The sequence below is a fragment of the Hyla sarda genome, chromosome 12 (genome assembly GCF_029499605.1).
Source record: "Hyla sarda isolate aHylSar1 chromosome 12, aHylSar1.hap1, whole genome shotgun sequence".
In the NCBI taxonomy this organism is placed as follows: Eukaryota; Metazoa; Chordata; class Amphibia; order Anura; family Hylidae; genus Hyla; species Hyla sarda.
The window spans coordinates 49,864,299-49,891,772 of record NC_079200.1 but is presented as its reverse complement, the minus strand read 5'-3'; the positions used below and the strand labels follow the sequence as shown (position 1 = coordinate 49,891,772).

General features: G+C 45.2%; 2 protein-coding genes across 2 annotated transcripts in view; one reads left to right on the top strand and one right to left on the bottom strand.

Moving 5' to 3' along the window:
• SLC13A3 (solute carrier family 13 member 3) overlaps positions 1-1,326 on the bottom strand; it is a 44,437-nt gene extending 43,111 nt beyond the window's left edge. Inside the window, exon 1 of the mRNA XM_056548290.1 lies at positions 1,199-1,326. Within this exon, the coding sequence (XP_056404265.1) occupies positions 1,199-1,309 (111 nt within the window). The 5' untranslated portion in view covers positions 1,310-1,326. The remainder of the gene's footprint in view (positions 1-1,198) is intronic.
• Positions 1-27,474, top strand: part of LOC130296592 (proline-rich protein 29-like) — an 85,363-nt gene that overhangs the window by 16,094 nt on the left and 41,795 nt on the right. The window lies entirely within an intron of this gene.

Sequence of the window (27,474 nt, the reverse complement as noted above, 5' to 3'; positions counted from 1 at the left end):
AGATCCCAAGTTTTTATTACCATGAGGCACATGCCTCTTCCTAAATTTGGCACATTTCTCAATTATCCCTTCACCAGACTACAGCAATAGTATATTTCTGACACAAATGACACTCACTATGTGGCAGCGGCGGCTTAAAGGGGTATTCCAGGATTTATTTTTTTATTTGACTATGCTACAGGGGCTGTAAAGTTAGTGTAGTTCATAATATAGTGTCTGTACCTGTGTGTGACGGTTTTCTCACAATTCTTCTGTGATTTTCCCCCCAATATTTATTTTTACCAGCATACAAAATGACTGCTGTCTCAGATTTTTCCCAGGTTGCAATGCGGCCGAGACCTGACTCACTAGTCAGCTGATGACAGGGAGCCTGTCTGCTTCAATGGGTGGAGCGATCGCTTGGTGGGAGAGAGATCAATCTGCAACAGCTGTAGGCACCCTGATTGAAAACCATAGGTCTTTTGAATGGACACAGCTCAGTTATGTTTCAATGGGTGGGGTGGCTGATGTGTGGGAGGGAGGAAAAATGGAATTATGGGATTTGTAGGCAAAAGAAGAAAACTCAAATTTGGAAATACAAGTTCACAAAAAGCTAGCCACAGTATTATGGTAATCTCACAGCATAGCCATTTAGCCCCAACACAAGTGCAGATCATTCCTAAGCATGTCCATTACTGTCTGCCAGGTACATACTAAAATCACCTTATGGTGGAGAACCCCTTTACAGAGGTGAAAAGTCAGAATTGTTTGCTTGTGCAAAAAAATTGTACGCCACAAAAACTGATATAACCGGATAAATTATTCTGCCTTTGTCGCATTGGGTTGTCCAGATTATTGCTTGCAAGGCTTGTGCGCAGACGTAATGCCAAAAAAACGTTATCTTACAAATAATAATAACTATAATTGTAAAGTGCTGCAGAACTTGTTGTCACAATATAAATATTAATTGCCAGTAAATTTAAATACCCCACACCGGCTTTCCTACCCACAACAGATCTAATATTCTTTTGTATAATCTATGGAGGACAGAAGATATAGCTCAGTGCTTCCCAACCAGGGTGCCTCCAGCTGTTGCAAAACTACAACGCCCAGCATGTCCGGACAGCCGTTGGCTGTCCGGGCATGCTGGGAGTTGTAGTTTTGCAACAGCTGGAGGCACCCTGGTTGGGAAGCACTGGTATAGCTAATGCAGTCTTACCTGTGGTGGAAGAGTAAAGAGGATAGGACACAGGATCAGAGGAGTCACCAGCAGGACGATGAAATTCTTAATGCACCAGATCTTCTTGACCAGTGCTACCAGTACAGACATAGTGGTGGAGGCTGCTGTTCCAGAGCTGCTGGTTATAGCAATGTGGCCGGAGCTCTGGTGTCACTTTGTTGCTTTGTAATACACACAACACACCCCTAAGCCTTGCACCTCCCTCTGCCCCCAAACAACCAGCACCATGGGAAATGTTTTTTTTTTTTGTTTGTTTTTTAATTATCTATTTTGGAAAATTATTTCTAGCAATAGCTTATCCTATAAGCTTTAAATAGTTACAGGTATTACACAACATCCCCAGTTTTTCTGAATCATATCAAGTACAAGAGTTACCCAGTTTTCCTAGAACGCTGCGTTGGTGTGCAAGCAATATCAGCCCCCTTTCTTATATTGCTGCATGCCTACAATCAGGAGTCTGAGAAAGCAGAGTTTCTAACAATATGGCTAATATTACTACAGGGCTGCCTGAGAATGAAATCTGCATTGTTGTGCAAGAGAAATTAGATTCCAACCCCATATTGCTGCATGACTCACATATTTGCTTTTCAGGAGCCTGGGAAAGCTGGATGTCCAACAATATGCCTACTATTAAAGCTAGCACAGGGCTGTCAACCACCTTTACTAGGATCCTAAGTGTCAAGTCTGGCTTATCGTGCAGGGCACATTAGACCCCATCCCCCATATTGCTGCACCACTACTTGTATTTGCTTTTCAGGAGCCCAGGAAAGCTGTGTCAAACAATATGACCAATAGTACAGCCTCCACAGTGGTGTCTGATTTTTATGCAGGAGGCAGCAGAGCCCATCTCCAAATCTGGCTTATAATGCAGGAGACAGTAGAGCTTATCCCCATACTGCTGCATGTCTACATATATTTGATATTCAGAGTATGGGTGTATATAGCTAAGTGTCCACCAATTTGGCTACTATCATTGCTCCCACAGGGGTGTCAACCAGCTTTCCTTGAATAATGTGTGAAATCTGTTTTAAAATGCAGGAGACAGCAGTGCCTTTCCCCATATTGTTGCATGCCTAGGTATATTTGTGTGTCCACCAATATGGTTACTAATATCACTCCCACAGGGGTGTCTCCCAGCTTTCCTGGTATTCCGAGTATCAAATTTGGCTTATAATTCAGGAGTCATTAGACCCTTTTCCCATATTGATACACATCTACATATATTAGCTTTTCAGGAGTCTAGTAAAGTTGAGTGTCAAATAATATAGCTGATAAAACAGCTCCCACAGGGATGTCACCCAGCATACCAGCTTACAGCTTGTATACAGTATACCCTTGTAAACTGGTATTATTGGTAATATTGGTCTTAATATACAGGATTTGGTTAGTAACAGTATGATGGTCATATGTATGGCAATGATATTTTCTCCTTATATACTGGTATTATTGTTAATATTGGTCTTAGTATACAGGATTTGGTGAGTAACAGTATAATGGTAATATGTATTGTGATAATATTTCTCCTTGTATACTGGTATTATTGGTCTAAGTATACATGATTTGGTTAGTAACAGTTTGATGGCAATATATATGGTGATAATATTTCTTTCACGTATACTGGTAATATTGTTCTCAGTATACAGGACTTGGTCAGTAACAGTACGATGGTAATATGTATGGTGATAATATTCCTCCTTTTATACTGGTATTATTGGTAATATTGATCTCAGTATAGAGGATTTGGTCAGTAACAGTATGATGGTGATATATATGGTGATGATATTCCTCCTTGTATACTGGTATTATTGGTAATATTGATCTCAGTATAGAGGATTTGGTCAGTAACAGTATGATGGTAATATATATGGTGATCATATCCCCATACTACCCTCCTTTTATGCTGGTATTATTGGTCAGTATACAAGATTTGGTCAGTAACAGCATGATAGTAATATGTATAGTAATAACTTTCCTCATTGTATACTGGTTTTATTGGTAATAATTGGTCACAGTATACATAATTTGTGCAGTAACAGTATGATGGCAATATGGTGATAATATTTGTCCCTAGTATTGTCCACTGGTATTACTGGTAACTGTAGAGCTAGATATCTGACTACGAGACTTGACATAACCATGAATTCAATGGGTACCTTGTAATTCTAAATTTCCACGGCTGTGATTGGTTCACCACGGGGGGAGCTGCCTCACAAAATTGGGCTTGTCCTGTGTGTACAACCCCTTTAAATTTCTTTAAAGGCCATTGAGTAATGAAAATATTAGTGTGACTGAACTCTGTGCTGGCAGCACTGACATGAGGAGCTCAGAAATGTTCAGCATTCTTGTTTGGACGGCAGAATGAAGTGTTCTTTGTGTTCAGACATGCCGCTGCCCCCTTAAGTGACCCTTAACCTATCGAGCAAGATGCTTTTTATTAACCATTGGCCTGTGATGCACAGAGCAGTATAGGAATTGCTCCTAGATAGCAAAACCGGGTAACATTACAGTACCTATATCCCAATTTTATAGGGTGACATTCCCTACAATATTTGCAGAGAATCATGACTACGGAGCTGATGGTTACACCGAGTAATTCTTTGCACAGGGCGGGATTGTAACACGACATGAGAGGGGATGTGTTCTACAACACATGAACCTGATGGCCCTGGTCTGGAGCCACAAGGAATGGAGTTTACAATACAGAAACTTGGCTGTATTTTTTGTATTGCGCATTGGAGGAAGGGAGAAGCACATACATAATAGACAGGGGCGGACTGACAACACTCAGGGCCCTGGACCAAAAAAAGCAAGGGCCCCCTGCGATGCTCCGCCGCTGGTCACACTTCTGCCCCTATTCCACCCAAATCCCTCAACCACCCCTACACACAAAATAAACAACATTTTATATTTATGAGAAACACTTTAACCCCTTAAGGACTTTTTTTCCTCCTCGCCTTCTAAAAATCATAACTCTTTTATATTTTCATCCACAGACTAGTATGAGGGCTTGTTTTTTGCCCGACCAGTTGTCCTTTGTAATGACATCACTCATTATATCATAAAATGTATGGCGCAACCAAAAAACACAATTTTTGTGGGGAAATTAAAACGAAAAACGCAATTTTGCTAATTTTGGAAGGTTTTGTTTTCACGCCGTACAATTTATGGTAAAAATGACATGTGTTCTTTATTTTGAGGGTCAATACGATTAAAATGATACCCATTATTATATATTTTTATATTATTGTTGCGCTTAAAAAAAATCACAAACTTTTTAACCAAATTAGTACATTTATAATCCCTTTATTTTGATGACCTCTAACTTTTTTATTTTTCCGTATAAGTGGCGGTATGGGGGCTCATTTTTTGCGCCATGATCTGTACTTTTTTTTGATACCACATTTGCATATAAAAAACTTTTAATCCATTTTTTATAATTTTTTTTTAAATAAAATGTATTAAAAAAGTAGGAATTTTGGACTTTTTTTTTTTTCGTTCACGCCGTTCACCGTACGGGTCATTAACATTTTATTTTAATAGTTCAGACATTTACGCACGCGGCGATACCAAATATGTCTATAAAAAAAGTTTTTTACGCTTTTTGGGGGTAAAATAGGAAAAAACGGACGTTTTACTTTTTTATTGGGGGAGGGGATTTTTCACTTTTTGTTTACTTTTACTTTTACATTTTTTTACTTTTTTTTTTTACACTTGAATAGTCCCCATAGGGGACTATTCATAGCAATGCCATGATTGCTAATACTGATCTGTTCTATGTATAGGACATAGAACAGATCAGTGTTATCGGCGATCTTCTGCTCTGGTCTGCTCGATCACAGACCAGAGCAGGAGACGCCGGGAGCCGGACGGAGGAAGGAGAGGGGACCTCCGTCCGGCGTTCTGAATGATCGGATCCCCGCAGCAGCGCTGCGGGCGATCCGATCGTTCATTTAAATCGCGAACTGCCGCAGATGCCGGGATCTGTATTGATCCCAGCACCTGAGGGGTTAATGGCGGACGCCCGCGAGATCGCGGGCGTCGGCCATTGCCGGCGGGTCCCTGGCTGCGATCAGCAGCCGGGATCAGCCGCGCATGACACGGGCATCGCTCCGATGCCCGTGGTTATGCTTAGGACGTAAATGTACGTCCTGGTGCGTTAAGTACCACCTCACCAGGACGTACATTTACGTCCTGCGTCCTTAAGGGGTTAAGGTATGTAAAATAATTTTCCATGACCAGTATACAAGGAGTACTAAATAAAACCACTATACACAGACTATACAGGATTTGCATACTACAGTATACTATACAACATCTGCATACTATATAAGTTATTATATACAGGGTCATATAGCAGTAGATACCAGCTGTACAGAGATCTGTATACAATATAAGTGATTATATACGGGACCATACGAGGGTAGATAGCAGCTATACACTGGCTCTGTATACCATATACATGATTACAGTTACATCTAGGGACTCACAATGATTTCTTTTCTGATCCTCTTTCTTTTTCTCCTCCGTCCGGATAAGACCGCCATATAGATCTTTTAACATCTGCAGGACAAACATGTCAGACTCTGCATTTTCCCAGAGCCCTCCTCTACACAAACTTCCCATCTATAGGCCCACAAACTGTAATAATGCCCTCTTAGGTGTCCTGCACAGTAAAAGATCAGGTAGGTAGGCATAGATAGCCAGGTATGTAGCTAAGTAGTTAGGCATCCAGGTATAAAGTTAAGTAGCCAGGTATAAAGTTAAGTAGCCCCCCCCCCCCCCCCCCAGTGGTGGATCCAGAGTCTAGTCTCTAGACGGGCACTATAAGAGCCTTTTGTGTTAGCGGACAATAAAATAAGGTGTTGCTTACGGAAGTTACAGGTAGGTAATGTCCCTGGAAGGTAGTGGCCCCCAGGTAGTAGGTAGTAGGTAGTAGATCATGCCCCCAGATAGTCATGCCCCCAGTAGGTAAATCCCCTAGATTGCTGCCCCCTGTATGAAACCCCCTATCTAGGTAGTAGGTAGCCCTCCTATTAGTTTGATAGTTTGTCCCCTTATTAGCTAGGCAGAAACATAGTAGATAGTCCCTCAAATTAGCTATAGGCAGCAGAGTTCCCTCACATTAGGTGTAGGCAGCAGAGTTCCCCCACAGTAGGTGTAGGCATCAGAGGTCCACCACAGTGTGTATTCAGCAGAGTTTCCCCACAATGGGTGTAGGCAGCAGGATCCCCCCCCCCCACAGTAGGTGCAGGCAGCAGGGTTCCTTGACAGTAGGTGTAGGCAGCAGAGTTCCCCCGCAGTGTGTGTAGGCAGCAGAGTTCCACCACAGTGGGTGTAGACAGCCGAGTTCCCCCACAGTGGGTGTAGGCAGCAAAATTCCCCCACAGTGGGTGTAGGCAGCAGAGTCCCCCCACAGTGGGCGTAGGCAGCAGAGTTTCCCCACGGTAGGGGTAGGCAGCAGCATCCCTGCCATTAGGTGTAGGCTGCAGAGTTCCCCCCATTAGGTTCCCTCACATTAGGTGTAGGCAGCAGAGTTCCCCCACAGTAGGTGTAGGCCTTAGAGTTCCACCACAGTGTGTGTAGACAGCAGAATTCCCCCACAGTGGATGTAGGCAGCAGAGTTCCCCCAAGGTAGGTGTAGGCAGCAGAGTTTCCCCACAGTATGAGTAGGCAGCAGAGTTTCCCCACAGTAGGTGTAGGCAGCAGGGTCTCCCCCACAGTAGGTGTAGGCATTAGAGTCCCCCCACATTAGGTGTAGGCAGCAGGGTCCCCCCACAGTTGATGTAGGCAGAAGGATCCCCCCACAGTAGTTGTAGGCAGCAGGATTCCCCCACAGTAGGTGTAGGCAGCAGGATCTCCCCACAGTAGGTGTAGGCAGCAGAGTTCCCCACAGTGGGTGTAGGCAGCAGAGTTCCCCCACAGTAGGTGTAGGCAGCAGTGTTCCCCCCATTAGGTGTAGGCAGACGAGTTCCCCCATTAGGTGTAGGCAGCAGAGTTCCCCCACAGGAGGTGTAGGCCGCAGGATCCCCCCACAGTAGGCGTAGGCTGCAGGGTCCCCCCACATTAGGTGTAGGCAGCAGGATCCCCAACTCTGCTGCCTACACCCACTGTAGGGGAACTCTGCTGCCTATACCTACTGTGTGGGGACCCTGCTGCCTACACCTACTGTGGGGGGACCCTGCTGCCTACACCTACTGTGGTGAAACTCTGCTGCCTATACCTACTGTGTGGGAAATCTGCTGCCTACACCTCCAGTTGGGAACTCTGCTGCCTACACCTACTGTTGGGGATCCTGCTGCTTACACCTAAGACCCTGCAGCCTACGCCTACTGTGGGAGGGATCCTGCAGCCTACACCTCCTGTGGGGGAACTCTGCTGTCTACACCAACTGTGGGGGAACTCTGCTGCCTACACCTAATGGGGGAACTCGTCTGCCTACACCTAATGGGGGGAACACTGCTGCCTACACCTACTGTGGGGGAACTCTACTGCCTACACCCACTGTGGGGGAACTCTGCTTCCTACACCTTCTGTGGGGAATCCTGCTGCCTACAACTACTGTGGGGGGACCCTTAGGCCTACATCAACTGTGGGGGGGCCCTGCTGCCTACACCTAATGTGGGGGGGACTCTAATGCCTACACCTACTGTGGGGGGACTCTGCTGTCTACACCTACTGTGGGGGGATCCTGCTGCCTACAGTTACTGTGAGGGACCCTGCTGCACACACCTACTGTGGGAAAACTCTGCTGCCTATACCTACTGTGTGGGGACCCTGCTGCCTACACCTACTGTGAGGGGACCCTGCTGCCTACACCTACTGTGGGGGGACCCTGCTGCCTACACCTACTGTGAGGGGACCCTGCTGCCTACACCTACTGTGGGGGGACCCTGCTGCCTACACCTACTGTGGGGAAACTCTGCTGCCTATACCTACTGTGTGGGAAATCTGCTGCCTACACCTCCTGTGGGGGAAATCTGCTGCCTACACCTACTGTGAGGGAACTCTGCTGCCTTAACCTAATGGGGGACCCTGCTGCCTACTGTGCGGGGACCCTGCTGCCTACACCTGCTGTGGGTGGACCCTGCTGCCTACACCTACTGTGGGGGGGACCCTGCTGCCTACACCTACTGTGTGGGGGGGACCCTTCTGCCTTCACCTACAGTGGGGAAACTCTGCTGCCTACACCTCCTGTGGGGGAAATCTGCTGCCTGCACCTCCTGTGGAGGAACTCTGCTGCCTACACCTGCTGTGGGGGAACCCTGCTGCCTACACCTCCTGTGGGGGGAAATCTGCTGCCTATACCTCCTGTGTGGGAATGCTGCTGCCTACACCCACCTACTGTAGGGGGACCCTGCTGCCTACACCTATTGTGGGGGGAACCTGCTGCCTACACCTACTGTGGGGGGACCCTGCTGCCTACACCTACTGTAGGGAAACTCTGCTTCCTACACCTACTGTGGGGAAACTCTGCTGCCTACACCTCCTGTGGGGGAACTCTGCTGCCTACACCTAATGGGGCGAACTCTGCTGCCTACACCTACTGTGGGGGAACTCTGCTGCCTACACCCACTGTGGAGTAACTCTGCTGCCTACACCCACTGTGGGGTAATACACTGTGGGGGAACCTTGTTGTCTACACCTACTGTGGGGAGACCCTGCTGCCTACACTTACTGTGGGGTGAACTCTGCTGCCTACACTTACTGTGGGGGGAACCCTGCTGCCTACACCTACTGTGGAAGACATCTGCTGCCTACCTCCCAAACCCCCCCCCCCCCCCCCCCCACTTTCCAGGTTGAAAAAAAAATTATGCCCCCCTGATGTCCCACACAGCAATCTTCTCCTACAGGGCGCAGCAGGGGCCCGCGTCTTTCTTCCTCCACTGTGCAAGCGCAGATGAGTGACATCATCGGTGCCTGCACTGTGTGGGGGGAGGTCACGTCTCCTTTCTGTGTAGGTTCCCAGATGCGACTCACACAGAGGGGATGTGTTCTGTTGTATGTGTGTGTGTACCGCACATACAGCAGAAGGCATCACTGTCTGCCCGGGGATCTGGGACAAGTGTCCTGGCTCCGCAGCAGCGGTGGGCCCTCTACCTAGCTGGGCCTTTGGACCACCTCTGATCGGACCGGCTGGTTAGTCCGCCCTTGATAATACAGCGGGAGATGAAAAAATGTAATTGTCAGAGCATGCTGAGAGTTGAAGTTGTGCAAAAGCTGGAGTCACAGGCCTAAAAATATCCGCCCTGACATGCATAGCCTTATTCCCTTCGCATACGGTATATCTTAACCAGCTGTCATAATATTGTTCCCCATCTTGTACAACCATGGTGCATGCTGACAATTTCGGAAAAAAAGTTCAGCAGACATGAACTCGAGAAGTAGTGATTGGAAACTGGCAAGGTGGACAAGTAAGGGGGTCTCTGTTTTGACAGCTTTGCAAAACACCAGTCTACCCAACGGGGGTTATTGCCCCTCATAACCTGTAATAATAGATTTTAAGTCCTCATGAGATCATGAGCAGCTGCACGTATTGTTAAATGTTACTCAGCTTAAAAAGAAGCAATGACGGAACAGTGGAGTAACTGATATTTTTGACCATAGGGGGCAGTATTACAGTAGTTGGGGTGGTGAAGACATTCGGTTTCAGTTGACAGGTCAATAGAGAAATTGACTGGGAAGTGACAGCTAATTCTGCAATAAGACAGGAATGTCCGGAGCAGTTGTTATTCCACAATCTGATTCTAAAATTGGATAAAATTGAAAAGTGTAAGATCTCATCAAATTTGATGCAAAAAATGTAATTGGCTATAAAAATCGTGACCCTTTTTTCAAATTGGGTCTTACTAAATCTTCCTAAAGTATCCTGAAGCTACTGTGCATGTCTTAACAAAAAATCATGTGCGATTAAACTGATGAAATTGTTCAGTATTATAGTTTACATAGACATTAATGCTATGAAAATTGGATATAATCTCAACCTGATTTTGAATCCATCCAAAAAATCATTGTCAACTACAATTCTTTACTGGACCCAATCACATTGTTTTGACCTGTCAAAAAAAAACATTGTTTGTCAGCTTCACATGTCCCTGTGTAATAGGTGATATTCGATATTTTCTTTTTGCTTGTAATGCTTATATATGTTACTCACTAGGTCATGTAGATGCTTTTCATGTCTTTTTTTATGTGTCTAGCGTCTGTATTTGGCTCACAAATCCCTATTCTGCTACTCATTCATTCTGACATCCACTGCTCAGAGAGGGGTGTGTCCGAGACAGCACTGAGCCTGCCCTCACTCACCATCCATTGACTCCCTCCTTGAGCCTGCTGTGCTGAGTCTCTTCATCCAATCACTGCAGGCAGCCATGTAACTCACTCCTCTCTGTTTTTAGACAGGAGTCTGACAGAGGAGTGCTAGTCCCACCCTCATTTACTGGACTTTGTCCCAGTCTGTGCTTTAGCTTGAACAGGACATAAAGATTTATTCAAGGTAAAAAAAAAAATGGACAACACATTTCGGCGCCTGCTCGTGTCTTCCCCAGGTCCAAAAGTAGGCACCACTATCTCCAGAGATGTTTCACCGCTTTCTTAGCCTAGTTCGCTCAGGACTGACACTTCTCACAGGAAACCCTACTTCCACATCAGTGGAAACAGCACTAGTCACCAACTGTGTGCAGTACTAGGGAAGGGATCCAGCAGGAGGATGGGAGGTTAAACCTTTACTACACAAACTGTGCAGGTTCCTGGGCCTTGTTGTATATGTAACTCAGCAACAAGTCTGAGAATGAGCGCCTACCTACTACGTTTCCAAGGAAAAGCTAAGGAAGCGGTGAAGTGTCTCTGTAGACAGTGCCTACTGTTGGACCTGTGGAAGGTGCGAGCAGGAGCTGAAATACGTTGTCTTTTACCTTGAATAAATCTTTATGTCCTGTGCAACCGTGGTGGTTTGGAAATTCTTTGTGCCTACCTCACAGCAGCGCTCGTATTAGATCCTTATTCTTCCTCTTTTTTGCATACTGTACATGTGCATTTCACAGACAATTGATTTCAATATGCGGCATGTAACACTTAATTTCCCCTGTGGTGGCGCTACAGGAGAAGTGGTCACTTGCTACCAGATTGCAGCTGATCACTGTGGGTCCCAGATGCCCTGTCTTTAGCTTATTTTCAGGGGACTTTTGTAACAAAATGGGTTGTTTAAAGCAGAGAACTCGTTTAGGCCTTTACTGTCCCATGTCCTCTATCCATTGTGTTTATATTGGTTTACACATTCACTAAGTGATGTGCTTGTATAGGAAAAATTAACAAAGCTAGCGTTTTGTGAAATTCTTATACATATCACTAGCATGACGAAAAAGCGGAGGTGTTGGTCGTTACAACCAATCATGTTCCGTCTACAGCATATGCTCCTACTGGGAGCTGGTGTCGCCTTCCAGAGATTGCAGTGGGGGCCGGACTCCACAAAAGTCAGATACTTATTCTGTGGATAGGGGATAAGATCATTTTTACCAGACAACCCCTTCAACTAACCTCCATATGCTGCATTGTTTGGATAGTGCCCCTACCTGCAATAGATTGTCTAGATCTTGTAGATGATTTTACAATTTAAAGGCAAACGATCAGGCCCTGCATCCACTTCTCTTAAAGTGGCAGAGAGGGAGCAGGGGCTGGTCGGCCACAGTGAGCGCTGTTGATATTAAATTTGTGGTGGTCGGGCCAGAGCAAAGCCCCCATCAGTGTGATGACTTAGGTGGCGGCCTTAGTGGCCTAATGCTAGAGCTACCTCTGAAATGTATGCTTGGCTCTAAACTGGCAAAGGTAAGAAGGTTATCTCCCCAAGAACAAAAGGATCTAGTAGTTAAAAACCAACATAAGTTACCACTCTCTCCACTGCTATCAGTGAAAAGTAAGGAGGCCACCATCCATGTTAAATGGCCAGCTGGTCCCACCAAAATCTGGGGGTTCAGCCAATTTAATCTAACAAGTATGGCCAACTTTGCTAAATGGTTTAGGATATTACAACAGTACCATAAATTTGATCCATTCATCGTATCTACGCTTAAGCAAATTCGGCACCCATCAGGAGCTCACGCCCTTGGGGCGTAGGCCACCAAAGAGTAGTTCCATCACTGCAGGAGGGCCTGAAGCAGAGAAGGGGCCACCTGGCACAAGCGTGCGCTCGCTAATGGGTAATCCAGGACACTTGTCCCAGAACCCAAGGCTTTCGGCTTTCAGCTGTATGCACACACGCAGAATCTGCGGCTACACTGAGCAAAGACCCGTGATCTCTTCTCCACCACAGTGCAGGCGCGTTTATGTCACTTATCGGCACCTGCACTGTGGAGGAAGAAAGAGGTGCCAACCTGTGCTGCGGAAGAGATTGCTGCATGGGACAAGTTTTTGTTTGTTTTTTATCTCGTTCCTCCTGACATCTTGGGGGGATTTGACAACCTATCTGGCTAGCTTCCTGGCTACCTACATGCCTACCTACCTACCTACTTAGCTAACTAGTTGGCTATTTACCTACATAGCTACCTACCTACCAGGCTACCTATGCGTGGGGGGCACTAATACAGGCCCCTTCTCTCCAAAAGCTCCATAGCAGCTGCATAGTCTGCCTCTATGATAAGCACGCATTAGTCTACAGTATGTCTTGGTAGCAGAAGGATCCATTGTGACAATAGATATTTTTTACATTGACTTTCCAAGTAAACACAAAGCTGTCTGGGCATGCTGGGAGTTGTAGTTTTGAAACCTCTGGAGGTCTGCAGGTTGAAGACCACTGCGGCCTTCGTCATCATCCAGACCCCGGTCATCATTCCCCCCCCCCCCCACTTCATCATCACCGCCTGTCAATCCCTTCAACAGTGGTCTTCAACCTGCGGACCTCCAGATGTTGCAAAACCACAACTCACAGCATGCCCGGACAGCCATCGGCTGTCCGGGCATGCTGGGAGTTGTAGTTTTGAAACCTCTGGAGGTCCACAGGTTGAAGACCACTGTGGCATTCGTCATCAACCAGACCCCTCCTTTATTTTTCTACTCACCTCCCCTCGGTGGGAAGGAAGGGTGAGCTGGTCCAGGCCATCTATGCTACAGGGACCGTCCGGTGGGGAGGGTTAGTCGTTCCGGGCTGGCCCTCTCCTCTGCTCCAGGCCCGGCCACGGACTAGTGACGTTGCCTTGACGACGACACACAGGGATGTTCATACACGCGAATGAACGTCCCTGTGCGTCGTCGTCAAGGCAACGTCACTAGTCCGGGGCCAGGCCCGGAGCGCGGAGAAGAGTGCCTCCCCCACGCCCCTTTTTTGGGTTTTCTTAGCAAAATGGAGAATTAGTCGGGTTTTTTTTTTATTCTGGCGCAAATTCTGGTGCAGACAGAATTTCTGGCGCAATGCGACAGAATGTGGCGCACAACCCAACAAAACATGTCGGGTTTGCAATAGTAAATGAGGGCCATTATGTACATTATGTATATTATGCTATGTACTCATCTAATTTTCTAATTTTCCCTTTTTTCCGACATTTTATAACCACTACTATCACAAACTAACTCTTTTGCTACTTTTTCGGCAAATCTATGAAATTTCGCTGGTAATATAACCTATATTCTTTTATTATCTCCTACCATCTGTATGATTGATTTTATTTACAAATATGGTGTATTTTACGCATTTGTACTCAATAATACTTGAATATTACAGCTATAGAGCATTCTGTTTTTTACCTATCACTTTTTACAATTTTTTAAATTTTTTTACCTAAACCTGTATATTATTACCTCGCATTGATTCTATGTACACTGTAATTTATCTATCATTTTGTACAATTTATGGATTCTAACTGGATCTGAAGCAAGGGCCCTGCACAGGTACCAGTCTTTGTGCTGATTTTTCTTATTTAATAAACCAGTGATTTTTAGATTAACCAGCTACATTTCATTATTTACTTATCCATTAAGTATCTATCTGTGTGTTTATACCTTGAGGTCTGATACCCTCTTTTCTTCTGTAATCTTGTATCCATTGGCACTTAGGGTATAGTGCATTTCATTTCCTCGATTTAAACATATTATTTAAATGTATTTATAGTGTGTAGCCACCCAATTATTTATATTTCTTTAAAATACAACATGGCTGTATTACTGGCTTCAGAAAAGGGGCATTGCATAAAGCTATATGACTTTACGTGGAGTTCTCCCTCATGGATGGCGCCGATGGAGTATTTTTTCTGAATGTACAGTGTCCATTTTAGGACAGCATCAGCCGTCAAGCTGTACCTCGCTCATCCTTCAGCCAAAACTGCGCCCCGCCTCCTCCGTCAGGCAAAACCTTTGTCATCCATAAGTCTGTCATACCTCAGATGAAAATGAAAGTGCTGAGTCAGCAGAGCTTCGACAGACCTGCTAGCACAGACAGTGTGTGATTGGCTGCTGCCAGCAAAGATACTGTGATCATAGGCGTGCGCAGCCTATTGCATTAGGGTGTGCACCCTAAAGCACAAACTCACTCTGCACACGCGTGTGTGTGTGTGTGTATACATACATATACACACACACACTCCTGCTTGCATAGTGTAGGAGGATTGGATCCAGGGCCGGTTTTAGGCTTAGCGTGGCTCTGGGCAAAATCAGAAGTGGGGTCCCAAATGTCGTAATAGTGCACTAATCAGATTAGCACATTTTTGGTCACTTCAAATACCATAAAAAATATCTAAAAAGCAAAAAAAAAAAAATGGTACCGATAAAAACTACAAATCACAGCGCTAAAAATTACCCTCATACATCCCCATATACAGAAAAATAAAGTGCTATAGGGATCAGAATAGTACAATTTTATATTTTTGTATTCACATTAGGTTGGCAGCATAGTTCCCCCACATTAGGTTGGCAGCATAGTTCCCCCACATTAGGTTGGCAGTATAGTTCCCCCACATTAGGTTAGTAGTACAGTTCCCCCACATTAGGTTGGCAGTATAGTTCCCCCACATTAATTTGCAGTATAGTTCCCCCATATTAGGTGCGTAGTATAGTTCCCCCACATTAGGTTAGTAGTACAGTTCCTCCACATTAGGTGCAGTACAGTTCCTCCACATTAGGTGCAGTACAGTTCCCCCACATTAGGTGCAGTACAGTTCCCCCACATTAGGTGCAGTATTGTTCCCCCACATTAGGTGCAGTATAGTTCCCCCACATTAGGTGCAGTATAGTTCCCCCACATTAGGTGCAGTATAGCTCCCCACATTAGGTGCAGTATAGTCCCCCACATTAGGTGCAGTACAGTTCCCCCACATTAGATGCAATATAGTTCCCCCACATTAGGTTGGCAGTATAGTTCCTCCACATTAGGTTGGCAGTATAGTTCCTCCACATTAGGTTGGCAGTATAGTTCCCCCACATTAGGTACAGTATAGTTCCTCCACATTAGGTGCAGTACAGTTCCCCCACATTAGGTGCAGTACAGTTCCCCCACATTAGGTGCAGTACAGTTCCCCCACATTAGGTGCAGTATAGTTCCCCCACATTAGGTGCAGTATAGTTCCCCCACATTAGGTGCAGTATAGTTCCCCCACATTAGGTGCAGTATAGTTCCCCCACATTAGGTGAAGTATAGCTCCCCACATTAGGTGAAGTATAGCTCCCCACATTAGGTGCAGTATAGTCCCCCACATTAGGTGCAGTACAGTTCCCCCACATTAGATGCAATATAGTTCCTCCACATTAGGTTGGCAGTATAGTTCCTCCACATTAGGTTGGCAGTATAGTTCCCCCACATTAGGTACAGTATAGTTCCTCCACATTAGGTGCAGTACAGTTCCCCCACATTAGGTGCAGTACAGTTCCCCCACATTAGGTGCTGTACAGTTCCCCCACATGAGGTGCAGTATAGTTCCCCCACATTAGGTGCAGTATAGTTATAATTGTAGGGAGGAGGACAAGTCTAGATTTTACCATGAGGCTTACGGGACTAATTCTACCCCCGATCTTATATTTGCCAAGGGGTTCAATGGGCGGAGCCAAAGGGTTGTCAAAATTAGGTTTTGCCTAGAGTGTCAAAAATCCATGCACCAGCCCTGACTAGACCTCCCACTTGTGTGTATGTTGCTGGTGTTTATAGGGAGGCATTTGATGTGGATTTGAAAAAAAAATAGTAAGTTGAATGGTAAAACTCATGTTTTTCTTTACTTGGCAAACAGAAGAACGATTTTACTATAAGATGGTGGCACAGAGGGGGGAATATTCCAAATAGAAATTTTTTTTGCACCAGATTGGTTGAAAAAGTGATGCGTCACCCAGCGAGCTTGGAGCAGCGTGCACGTTGTAGTTTTGGGTCTGTAGCTGACCACAAACTAGGACTCCCAGCATGTTGCACCATAATCTAAATTGTACTCCTATATAGATGTGTGGAGTTGTAGTTTTGGTCATCATAGATTGTATCAGGGCATGCTGGGAATTGTAGTTGCTAACTGCACCTCCCAGCATTGCATTCCTTCAAGGAATGCAATGCTGGGATTTGCAGTTACCAACTACAATTCCCAGCATGCCCTGATACAATATATGGTGACCAAAACTACAACTCCCATTATGTTGCACTATACTATAATATAGGTTATATGGTGCTACATGCTGGGGGGAGCTGTAGTTTCGGTTCAGCTGCGGAGATATAGGCTGGAATCTGGATCACGGAAATTTCTTGATCCAGATTCCAGCCTATATCTCTGCAGCTGAACTGAAACTACAGCTCCCCCCAGCATGTAGCACCATATAACCTATACTATAGTGCAACATAATGGGAGTTGTAGTTTTGGGTCAGCTGCAAAACATAAGCTGCATCAGGGCATGCTGGGCATTACAAATAGTAACTGCAACTCCCAGCATGCCCTGATACATTCTTGGTCTGCTCTGCAGCTTTCCCAAAATTAATGCATTACTTCCCCAGGACTCAGGAGTATAGTGCAACATAATGGGAGTTGTAGTTTTGGGTCAGCTACAAAACCATAGACTGTATCAGGCTGATACAGCCTATGGTTTTGCCGCTGACCCAAAACTAATTTTGGGACAGCTGCAGAGCAGACCGAGATTGTGTCAGGGCATGCTGGGAGTTGCAGTTAATACTAACTGTAATGCCCAGCATACCCTGATACTATCAGGGCATGCTGGGCGTTACAGTAGTAACTGCAACTCCCAGCATGCAACTCCCAGTATGCCCTGACCACACCACACATGCCCAAGCTCACAGCTCAAGACTACATCCCCATCATGTATGATTGTGATTGTCTATTATATGTAGGCTCACAGCTCAGGACTACATCCCCATCATGTATGATTGTGACTGTCTATTATATGTAGCCTACATATAATAGATAATCACACATGATGGGGATGTAGTCCTTAGCTGTGAGCCTACATATAATAGACAATCACAATCATACATGATGGGGATGTAGTCCTGAGCTGTGAGCCTACATAATGTAGGCTCACAGTTCAGGACTACATCCCCATCATGTATGGCAGCAGGACAGCAGCCACTTACCGGCACTTGGTGCTGCAGGCCTCTCTCTCCTTAACTGCCCTCTCCAGCAGCCCAGACTCCAGAGCTGGGGGCCCGGGCTTCTCCTGTCCTTGCTCTGGCAGCGGGCCTCTCCTGTGCGGGTGTGCGTCATGACGTCATGTGCAGCCGTGCGCACTGACGCCGGACCCATCAGCCCCCGCGCTCTGTAAGGTCAGTCAGCGTAGGGATAATGTGTGTGGTAGCGGTTGCGGCGGGGTGGTGGGTGGGTGGGGGGTCGGGCTGGTGATGTCGGCGAAAAAAAAAAGAGTCCTGCAGCAGCGGGCCTCGGCCGCGGTGATTAGGGTGTGCCTGTGCACACCCGGCACACCCCGTGCGCACGCCTATGACTGTGATTGGTTGATGGGAGCGTAGGTGTGTGCAGTCCCGCTCCACTGTTTAGACACATCTCTTTACAAACCCTAATCCTCTCATGTACCCAGCTTTCCCCTATTCCTGCAAAACAAACCTGCGCTCACTGTGATTGGTTGATGGGAGCGTAGGTGTGTGCAGTCCCGCTCCACTGTTTAGACACATTTCTTTACAAACCCTAATCCTCTCATGTACCCAGCTTTCCCCTATTCCTGCAAAACAAACCTGCGCTCTCAGATTTTCCCCTATTCCTGCAAAACCTACAGTTATGTAGTCAGCTGTAGGTTTATCAGGAATTGTTAAAAGCTGAGTACATAACTGTAGGTTTTTCAGGAATCGGGAAAAGCAGAGTACATAACTGTAGGTGTTTCAGGATTCGGGAAAAGCTGAGTACATAGCTTTTCCCGATTCCTGAAAAACCTACAGCTATGTACTCTGCTTTTCCTGATTCCTGAAAAAACTACAGTTATGTACTCAGCTTTTAACAATTCCTGATAAACCTACAGCTGACTACATAACTGTAGGTTTTGCAGGAATAGAGAAAAAGCTTAGAGCGCAGGTTTGTTTTGCAGGAATAGGGGAAAGCTGGGTACATGAGAGGATTAGGGTTTGTAAAGAAATGTGTCTAAACAGTGGAGCGGGACTGCACACACCTACGCTCCCATCAACCAATCACAGTATCTTTGCTGCCAGCCAATCACACACTGTCTGTGCTAGCAGGTCTGACGAAGTAGGCTGACTCAGCACTTTCATTTTCGTCTGAGGCATGAGAGAATTTAGGTTGACAAAGGTTTTGCCTGACGGAGGAGGCGGGACACAGTTTCGGAGGAGGCGGGACGCAGTTTTGGAGGAGGCGGGACGCAGTTTCGGAGGATGGAGGAGGCGGGACGCAGTTTTGGAGGAGGGAGGAGGGGGGACGCAGTTTTGGAGGAGGGAGGAGGCGGGACGCAGTTTTCGCTGAGGGATGAGGGAGGTACGGCTGAAAACTGACATCGATTTGTCTGAGGGAGGAGGCGGGACACCGTTTTGGCCAAAGAATGAGCGAGGTAAGGCTGACAGATGATGCTGTCCTAAAATGGACACCGTATGAATGAAATAGATGGCGTGATTGTATATTAGCCAAAAAATGGGTACCCTGAGGAAGTGTGTTATTCATTAGAAACTATAAGTCAAGAATTAAACATTTTACATGTGAACTTTGGAGTGTGCATGTCATGCTGAATGAAGAGGATTGTGTAAATGTATACAATTGGAACAGATTGGCCCTGATTTACTAAGAGTGGAGCGTTTATTCTGGAGTAATTTCAATATCACTCGTCTTTTTTTTCAGGCTTATTTACTATTCTGTCGCATATGTCGGTTATTTTTCTGTGGCACGTTTTTTTGTGTCGCACTAGTCTATTGTGTCGCACAAACTCCGAGCTAAGGAAATTAGTTGTGTGAGTCAAAATGGTTTAGACTTGTTTGTTTAAAAATGTTTTCCATGAATCAAAAGTGTTTATGTGTTATCATTTTTCAAACATTACAAAAATTATCCTTGTTTACCAGCTTGGGTGTTAAATTGATTTAAACCCAATATTGCAAATGTGTTAAAAAGAAAAAAATATATATAAACATTAACAATCACAAAAGCATTTAATATTTTATTCATAGTGTTTAACTGGACAAAATGTTTTCAGGTTATAAAACAAGTTACTTTCACAAAAACCACAATGGTAAACAGTCCCTTGTTAGAAATCACTCCATTTTTGGAATTTCACTCGGCCTCTTGGATGTCGGTTATTGTGTGAGGCAAACTCACGCTTTTTCTCGAGTGATTTTGGAAGTACTCCGAGTATTTTTTGTTTTTTGTCGGTAAAACGCCCATTTTTGCATAAAACACGCCCATTTCAGAGTGAAAAAAAAAACACTGAGTGTTTTCTAAACTGTCGGTTGTGCGACTAAAATTTGGTTGCATAAATAGTCGCGCAGACGTTGCAACTGAAATTTAGGTGCAATAACCGAGAAAAAGAGTCGGTTAGACTTTGGTAAATGAGGGCCATTGTCTGCAATTAAATGTATTAAAGGAAAACTGTCAACCAGTTCTCCCACAATAAACCCAATACATTGGCTTATAGTATGGGTGAGCAGTCCATACAGGGGGTCACTTACTGCCAAGTTATGCCCCTGTAAAGTTTAGCACTTTGGTCCAAGGATCGCGCTTTCAAGGCGGGGCCCCTGCCGGCCATCTGCCTCTGCCTCCCGCACTGAAGTTTCTAAGCCCACCCCCATTGTTTGCATATTCATTATCTTCAACTCCACATCCTAGTAACGTTGAGTCACATGTCCTCTGTCCCACATGTCTGTCTGCAGAGCGCATGCGTTTTACTCAGCTCTCATGTTGTGATGACGCAAGAGCTCTGCCTACTGTTCTCGCTCTGCGCAGTGCCACTGCGCAAGCGCCGGTTCCATTCACAGCATCCTGCAGCTAGGTAAAATCTTCATGCGCATGCGCTCTGCAGGCAGGGTGCTGCGCTCAAGGGACATGTGACTCCACATCACTAGGACGTGGAGTTGAAGATAATGAATATGCAAACATTGGGGACGGGCTTAGAAACTTCAGTGCGGGAGAAAGAGGCAGACAGACGGCGGGGGCTCCGCCTTGAAAGCGCGATCCTTGGACCAAAGAGTGGAACTTTACGGGGGGATAACTCGGCAGCCAGTGGATGAAAAAATGTAAGTGACCAATGTATGGACTCCTGTTCACCAACACTATAACCAAGTGTATTTGGTTTAGTGTGGGTGAACTGGCTGACAGTTTTCCTTCAAGCCAGGCAGGTTGTTCACGTGTTCCTGTTCACAGACAGCAATTAAAGATGTAAAAAATAATGAAGACTCTAGATTAGAAAGTTTGAGAACATATTATAATTGTATACAGCGGAGCAAAAGAATGAAGGGGAGAGCACCACAGATATGTCACTACTATTGGAGCCATATGTGGGTAGAAGAGGCTAGGAATCCTGTATGCAGCACACAACAAAAGCTGAAGTATCAACAAAATACACAAAAGGAGCGATAGCATGCACTCACCGCTAGGTGGTATCTATGAGTCCGAAGGTCCGGGACACCGGGAGAACATCGGGCTGGAAGCGAAGCGCTCTCTGAGCGCTTCGCTTCCAGCCCGATGTTCTCCCGGTGTCCCGGACCTCCGGACACATAGATACCAACCTAGCGGTGAGTGCATGCTATCGCTCCTTTTGTGTATATTATCATTGTATAATGATTCAAAGTGTTACTGTCATTTAAATAGACTTTTCACTTGTCACACAGACATGTAAAAAATTTTGATCGGTCGAGGTCCCAGTCCTGAGCCCCTTAAGCATTTAACTCTTCTTCTCGGTGCTCCCTCCCACTGCTTGTAAGGGTCCGTTCACACTAAGGAAATGCAGCAAGCAATCTGCCACAGACATAAGAGCGATGGCCTATTGACAGACGACAATTCTGTGGTGGATTCCCCCAGGAGATTGAACATGTTGGAATCCAATTCCTCATTGGAAGTTCCGATGTCAACGTTTATTCAAATGACAGTAACACTTTGAGGGATTTTCTATGCAAAATGTATTGATGATTTATTGAATCTGTGATTTATCTAATCTCTCAACACACTTTATTGATGACAGCCAATCAGCTGTTTGCCAGAGTTGCTTCGCCGTCATACACAGCGAAACAGTGCAGAAAGTAGACAGCTCTGTGCCTTGTATAGTAGCCATTCGAAATACTGTCGCTTGGCTGTTATTTACTTTAATTGGAGTTGAGTTTCAGTAACCCAGCTTGGACATCACACAGCCAAAGAGGGGCCTTCCTTGACTTTTATATTGATGATTGATTTATATTGCTGGCCTAGCCTTAGAATAAACAACAAAAAAACGTGGTCACAAATGGCTGGAGGTGCTCAACCCCAAACGCGGTTGTGCATTTATACTTGGGGAGCAGATCCTGCCCTTGTAGTCCGTTGCTAGGGGCGATCCCCAGCATAAGAATGCATACAATGGAGGATGCCTGCAGCGGACTACAAGTGCCACAATAGAATCCTACACCAGATAGACGGTGTGGATGTGTAACAATAAGAATAATACAATACAGGAATATGGGTGCACTACTGTGGTAGATGTATACAATGACATTGGCTATCCCTCAACACTGATGTTAAAATTGAGACATTCGCCAGTGTATCCTTATATGAAGGGCACACCAGAGCCCGCACACCAATGCCAAGGTTTCTCAAAATGGCGCGGGACCTAACGCTAACCTACCTGTGCGTGATAAGCAAAAAAGGGGCCAGTGGGCAATTACGGCAGCATTCGGTCGACTCACAACTTCCTCCCAGATACCCTCCAGCGTGACTGAGCACACATGCAATGGGAGGAGGGAGGCAGACTATAAGCCCCACCTGAGTTGGCTCATATGGGTGCCTGGCCTCACAGGTGCTACCTTAATGCTGTCTTGAAGATATTCAAGGCGCATTCATTTTGGAGTTTACACACCTCCAAGTATAAAATTTAAACAAAAAACGTGGTCTCAAATGGCTGGAGGTGCTCAACCCCAAATGCGGTTGTGCATTTATACTGGGGGAGCAGATCCTGCCCTTGTAGTCCGTTGCTAGGGGTGATCCCCAGCATAAGAATGCATACAATGGAGGATGCCTGCAGCGGACTACAAGTGCCACAATAGAAACCTACACCAGAAATTTTATACTTGGAGGTTTGTAAACTCCAAAATGAATGCGCCTTTAATATCTTCAAGACAGCATTAAGGTAGCACCTGTGAGGCTATGCACCCATATTAGCCAACTCAGGTGGGGCTTGCAACTTGCCTCCCTCCTCCCATTGCATGTGTGCTCAGTCACGCTGGAGGGTATCTGGGAGGAAGTTGTGAGTCGACCGAATGCTGCCGTAATTGCCCACTGGCCCCTGTTTTGCTTATCACGCACAGGTAGGATTAGCGTAGGTCCCGCGCCATTTTGAGAAACCTTGGCGTTGGTGTGCGGGCTCTGGTGTGTCCTTCATATAAGGATACACTGGCGAATGTCTCAATTTTAACATCAGTGTTGAGGGATAGCCAATGTCATTGTATATATCTACCACAGCAGTGCACCCATATTCCTGTATTGTACTAGCCTTAGAATAGGCTATGAATATCAAATTGGTGGGGCACCCTCTTCTGCCCCCCAATAAAGTAATTAAATTCAGCACAGCCCTCATGATAGTGCTGTGGCTTCTTCACTTCCTACCAGGCAGAGATCCATATAGTCAGTAGGGGCTGTATTTGGTATTGGAGGTTATCCCAATTAAAGGTGAACTGGCATCTGGTTCACCTCCCTTTAACCCAATATACAAGGTGTAGTGCAGGTGAACTGGATTACAACAAGATATCACTTACCCGGATCTGAGGTCCGGTTCTGGAGATACACGTTGTATTAGCCTCCATTACTAATAGCTGGCTTTGTGCAATAAAGACAGGACGCAGCAGCAATAGAGGATAATACAACAGGTATCTCCTGAACTAGACTGCAGATCTGAATAAGCGACACCTCATTGGAATCTGGTTCACCTGCACTATAACCCTGTGTATTGGGCTTTGTGCGGGTGAACCGGCTGTCAGTGTCCCTTTAAGTGCATTACAGTAAATATATAATCTTATTTATCCGAACTCCTCAGACATTCCTGTAGATTAACAGTTTAGCTGCAGCAAAGCTTTGTATTTAGCTTCATATCTGACATATCTGTGTTGTAGAAATATGATGTACAACGCAGACATAGACGTGCAATTGCTCCACGGCATGAGGTTTCTACTGTTCATATTGCAGTTACACATTAACACAGCACATGTTTGACAATCTGTTAGACAAACAGTACACGAGAAAGACTTGTACATGTGACAGATGACAGGAAATGGGATTCTGCCCAGGATTTATGTATTAGGGAATGGGATCCTCTCCAGGATTTATAGATCAGGAAATGGGATTCTGCCCAGAATTTATGTATTAGGGAATGGGATCCTCTCCAGGATTTATAGATCAGGAAATGGGATTCTGCCCAGAATTTATAGATCAGGAAATGGGATTCTGCCCAGAATTTATAGATCAGGAAATGGGATTCTGCCCAGGATTTATGTATTAGGAAATGGGATTCTGCCCAGGATTTATGTATTAGGAAATGGGATTCTGCCCAGGATTTATGTATTAGGGAATGGGATCCTCTCCAGGATTTATAGATCAGGAAATGGGATTCTGCCCAGAATTTATAGATCAGGAAATGGGATCCTGTCCAGGATTTATGTATTAGGAAATGGGATCCTGTCCAGGATTTATGTATTAGGAAATGGGATCCTGTCCAGGATTTATGTATTAGGAAATGGGATTCTGCCCAGGATTTATGTATTAGGAAATGGGATTCTGCCCAGGATTTATGTATTAGGAAATGGGATTCTGCCCAGGATTTATGTATTAGGAAATGGGATCCTGTCCAGGATTTATGTATTAGGAAATGGGATTCTGCCCAGGATTTATGTATTAGGAAATAGGATTCTGCCCAGAATTTATAGATCAGGAAATGGGATTCTGCCCAGAATTTATGTATTAGGAAATGGGATTCTGCCCAGGATTTATGTATTAGGAAATGGGATTCTGCCCAGGATTTATGTATTAGGAAATGGGATTCTGCCCAGGATTTATGTATTAGGAAATGGGATTCTGCCCAGGATCTATGTATTAGGAAATGGGATTCTGCCCAGGATTTATGTATTAGGAAATGGGATTCTGCCCAGGATTTATGTATTAGGAAATAGGATTCTGCCCAGAATTTATAGATCAGGAAATGGGATTCTGCCCAGGATTTATGTATTAGGAAATGGGATTCTGCCCAGGATTTATGTATTAGGAAATGGGATTCTGCCCAGGATTTATGTTAGGAAATGGGATTCTGCCCAGGATTTATGTATTAGGAAATGGGATTCTGCCCAAGATTTATATATCAGGAAATGGGATCCTGTCCAGGGTTTAAGTATCAGGATATAGGATCCTACCTAGGAATTATACAGTATATCAGGAAATGGAACCATGCCCAGGACTTATAGATATATAAGGACATGGCATCCTGCCCAGGACTTATATATCAGGAAATGGAATCATACCCAGAACTTATCGATATATAAGGACATGTGATCCTGCCCAGGACTTAAAGGGGTACTCCGGTGGAAAACTGGTGCCAGAAAGTTTTGCAAATTACTTCTATTTATAAATCTTAATCCTTCCAGTACTTATCAGCTGCTGTATGCTCCAGAGGAAGTTCTTTTCTTTTTGAATTTCTTTTCTGTCTTTTCAGTCTGACCACACTGTTCTCTGCTGACACCTCTGTCCATGTCAGGAACTGTCCAGAGCAGGAGCAAATCCCCATAGCAAACTTCTCCTGCTCTGGACAGTTCCTGACACAGAGGTGTCAGTAGAGAGCACCATGGTCAGACTGAAAAGAACTAAACAACTTCCTTTGGAGCGTACAGCAGCTGATAAGTACTGGGAGGATTAAGATTTTTAAATAAAAGTAATTTACAAATCTGTTTAACTTTCTGGCACCATTTGATTTAAATAAAAATTGTTTTCCACCGGAGTACCCCTTTAAATACAGGGCTGTGAAATAACTTCTCAACTACAACTATAACTCCATCTTCGACTCCTTAAAGCAGCGGTCTTCAAACTGTGGCCCTCCAGCTGTTTCAAAACTACAACTCCCAGCATGCCCGGACAGCCGTTGGCTGTCCGGGCATGCTGGGAATTGTAGTTTTGCGACATCTGGAGGGCCACAGTTTGAAGACCACTGCCTTAAAGGTTCATATAAAAATTATGAGTAATGACAAACTTTCTTAATAAAATGATATCAGACTTTCATCACCATCATATACATAATCAAGCTATTTAGGTATAATACAAATATAAAATAATAATAGTCAATAAAATTTTTATTTTGAAGTGGGTGTCAGCATTTGTACCAACTTCACCTAAAACTGATTCTGACTCCATCTCCAAGATCCAATATCATTGAATTGAGTCCAGCTCTGACTTTGACTGCCTATCCATGAAGCCTTATATACTAAACAGGGCGGTTGTCAGGTCCAGCCAAAAAATCATGTGCCATAGGTCCTTTGCTTGGTGCTAGGGTTGTCCTATTAAAAAAAAAAAAAGAAAGTAAAAGATTCCTTAAAGGACAGGATTAGAAAAATAAGGCTGCTTTCTTCTAGAAACATCACAGTGCAGTGTTTTGGAAGAATGCCCCAAAAGACACCCATATTTTCCAACTGTTATTGTGGGGTAAGCTGTCTCTGCCCGTTCAGTTAGCTGTAGGAGAAATGTAGTATTGCATAACAGCCATTCATATGAACAACCATCCATGTAACGGTCACACATACTTTTTGCCTAGCATTTTTTTCGCCCTGAAAACCACCACAAAATACTGCAATTTTTGGCCTTTATGATCCAGTTTTGGGTTTTTCCCCCCTAAAATAATGTATATTAGTACACATTTTTGGCATTTGTGGTGAGGGTGTGAGGAGGGCAGATGGAATTACCCTAGGGGCAGATGGCATTAACCCCTTGTATTCGTGACGCCAGGGCGTGGTTTATCCTCTACACCACCCGAAGGTATACCGCTGGATCCTGGGCGAGGCACGGGGGCAAGTAATGACTCCGACGCCAAGTTACGGAGCAACGGCAGCTTTACTGAGTCAGACAGGTGTAACAGTCTATACAGCTTGGCTAGGCCCACGGAGGTGACCGGTGACTTCAGAGACCTTGGGGATTGCTGGCACTTACAGTGGACTTGGATAATTTGGATGCAGGCCACGCTGACTTGAGACAGGATGACATGGACTGACTTGACTATGACTGACTATAACTGACTTCACCCATTCTGTAGTTCACCAGGTTTTTACTTGACCTGTGGGGCAATGGACTTGAGAATCCGTGGCTGTTTGACTGACTTTAGGCCTCCTCTGGACTCCAGACACACACCTAGGACTTGACCTCACTGCAACTCGGCAAAGAGCAAAAGAGAGAGAGAACTAGTTCCACCCAGGGCTTATATGGGGGAGACTAGGAGGGGTCTCCCCCTTAGGTCACCTGGTCACTGATACCTCACTGGGTTACAATCACATGTCAACTGGTCTTAAAGGCATAACACATTTCAGGTATAATACATTATATAACAGGCATACAAATGAATAGACAATGGGACAGGTGAAGGGGGGGCCCAGGGGTCATTGTATGGAGGCTGTCTGACAGGACAGCAAGGGTACAGGGGTG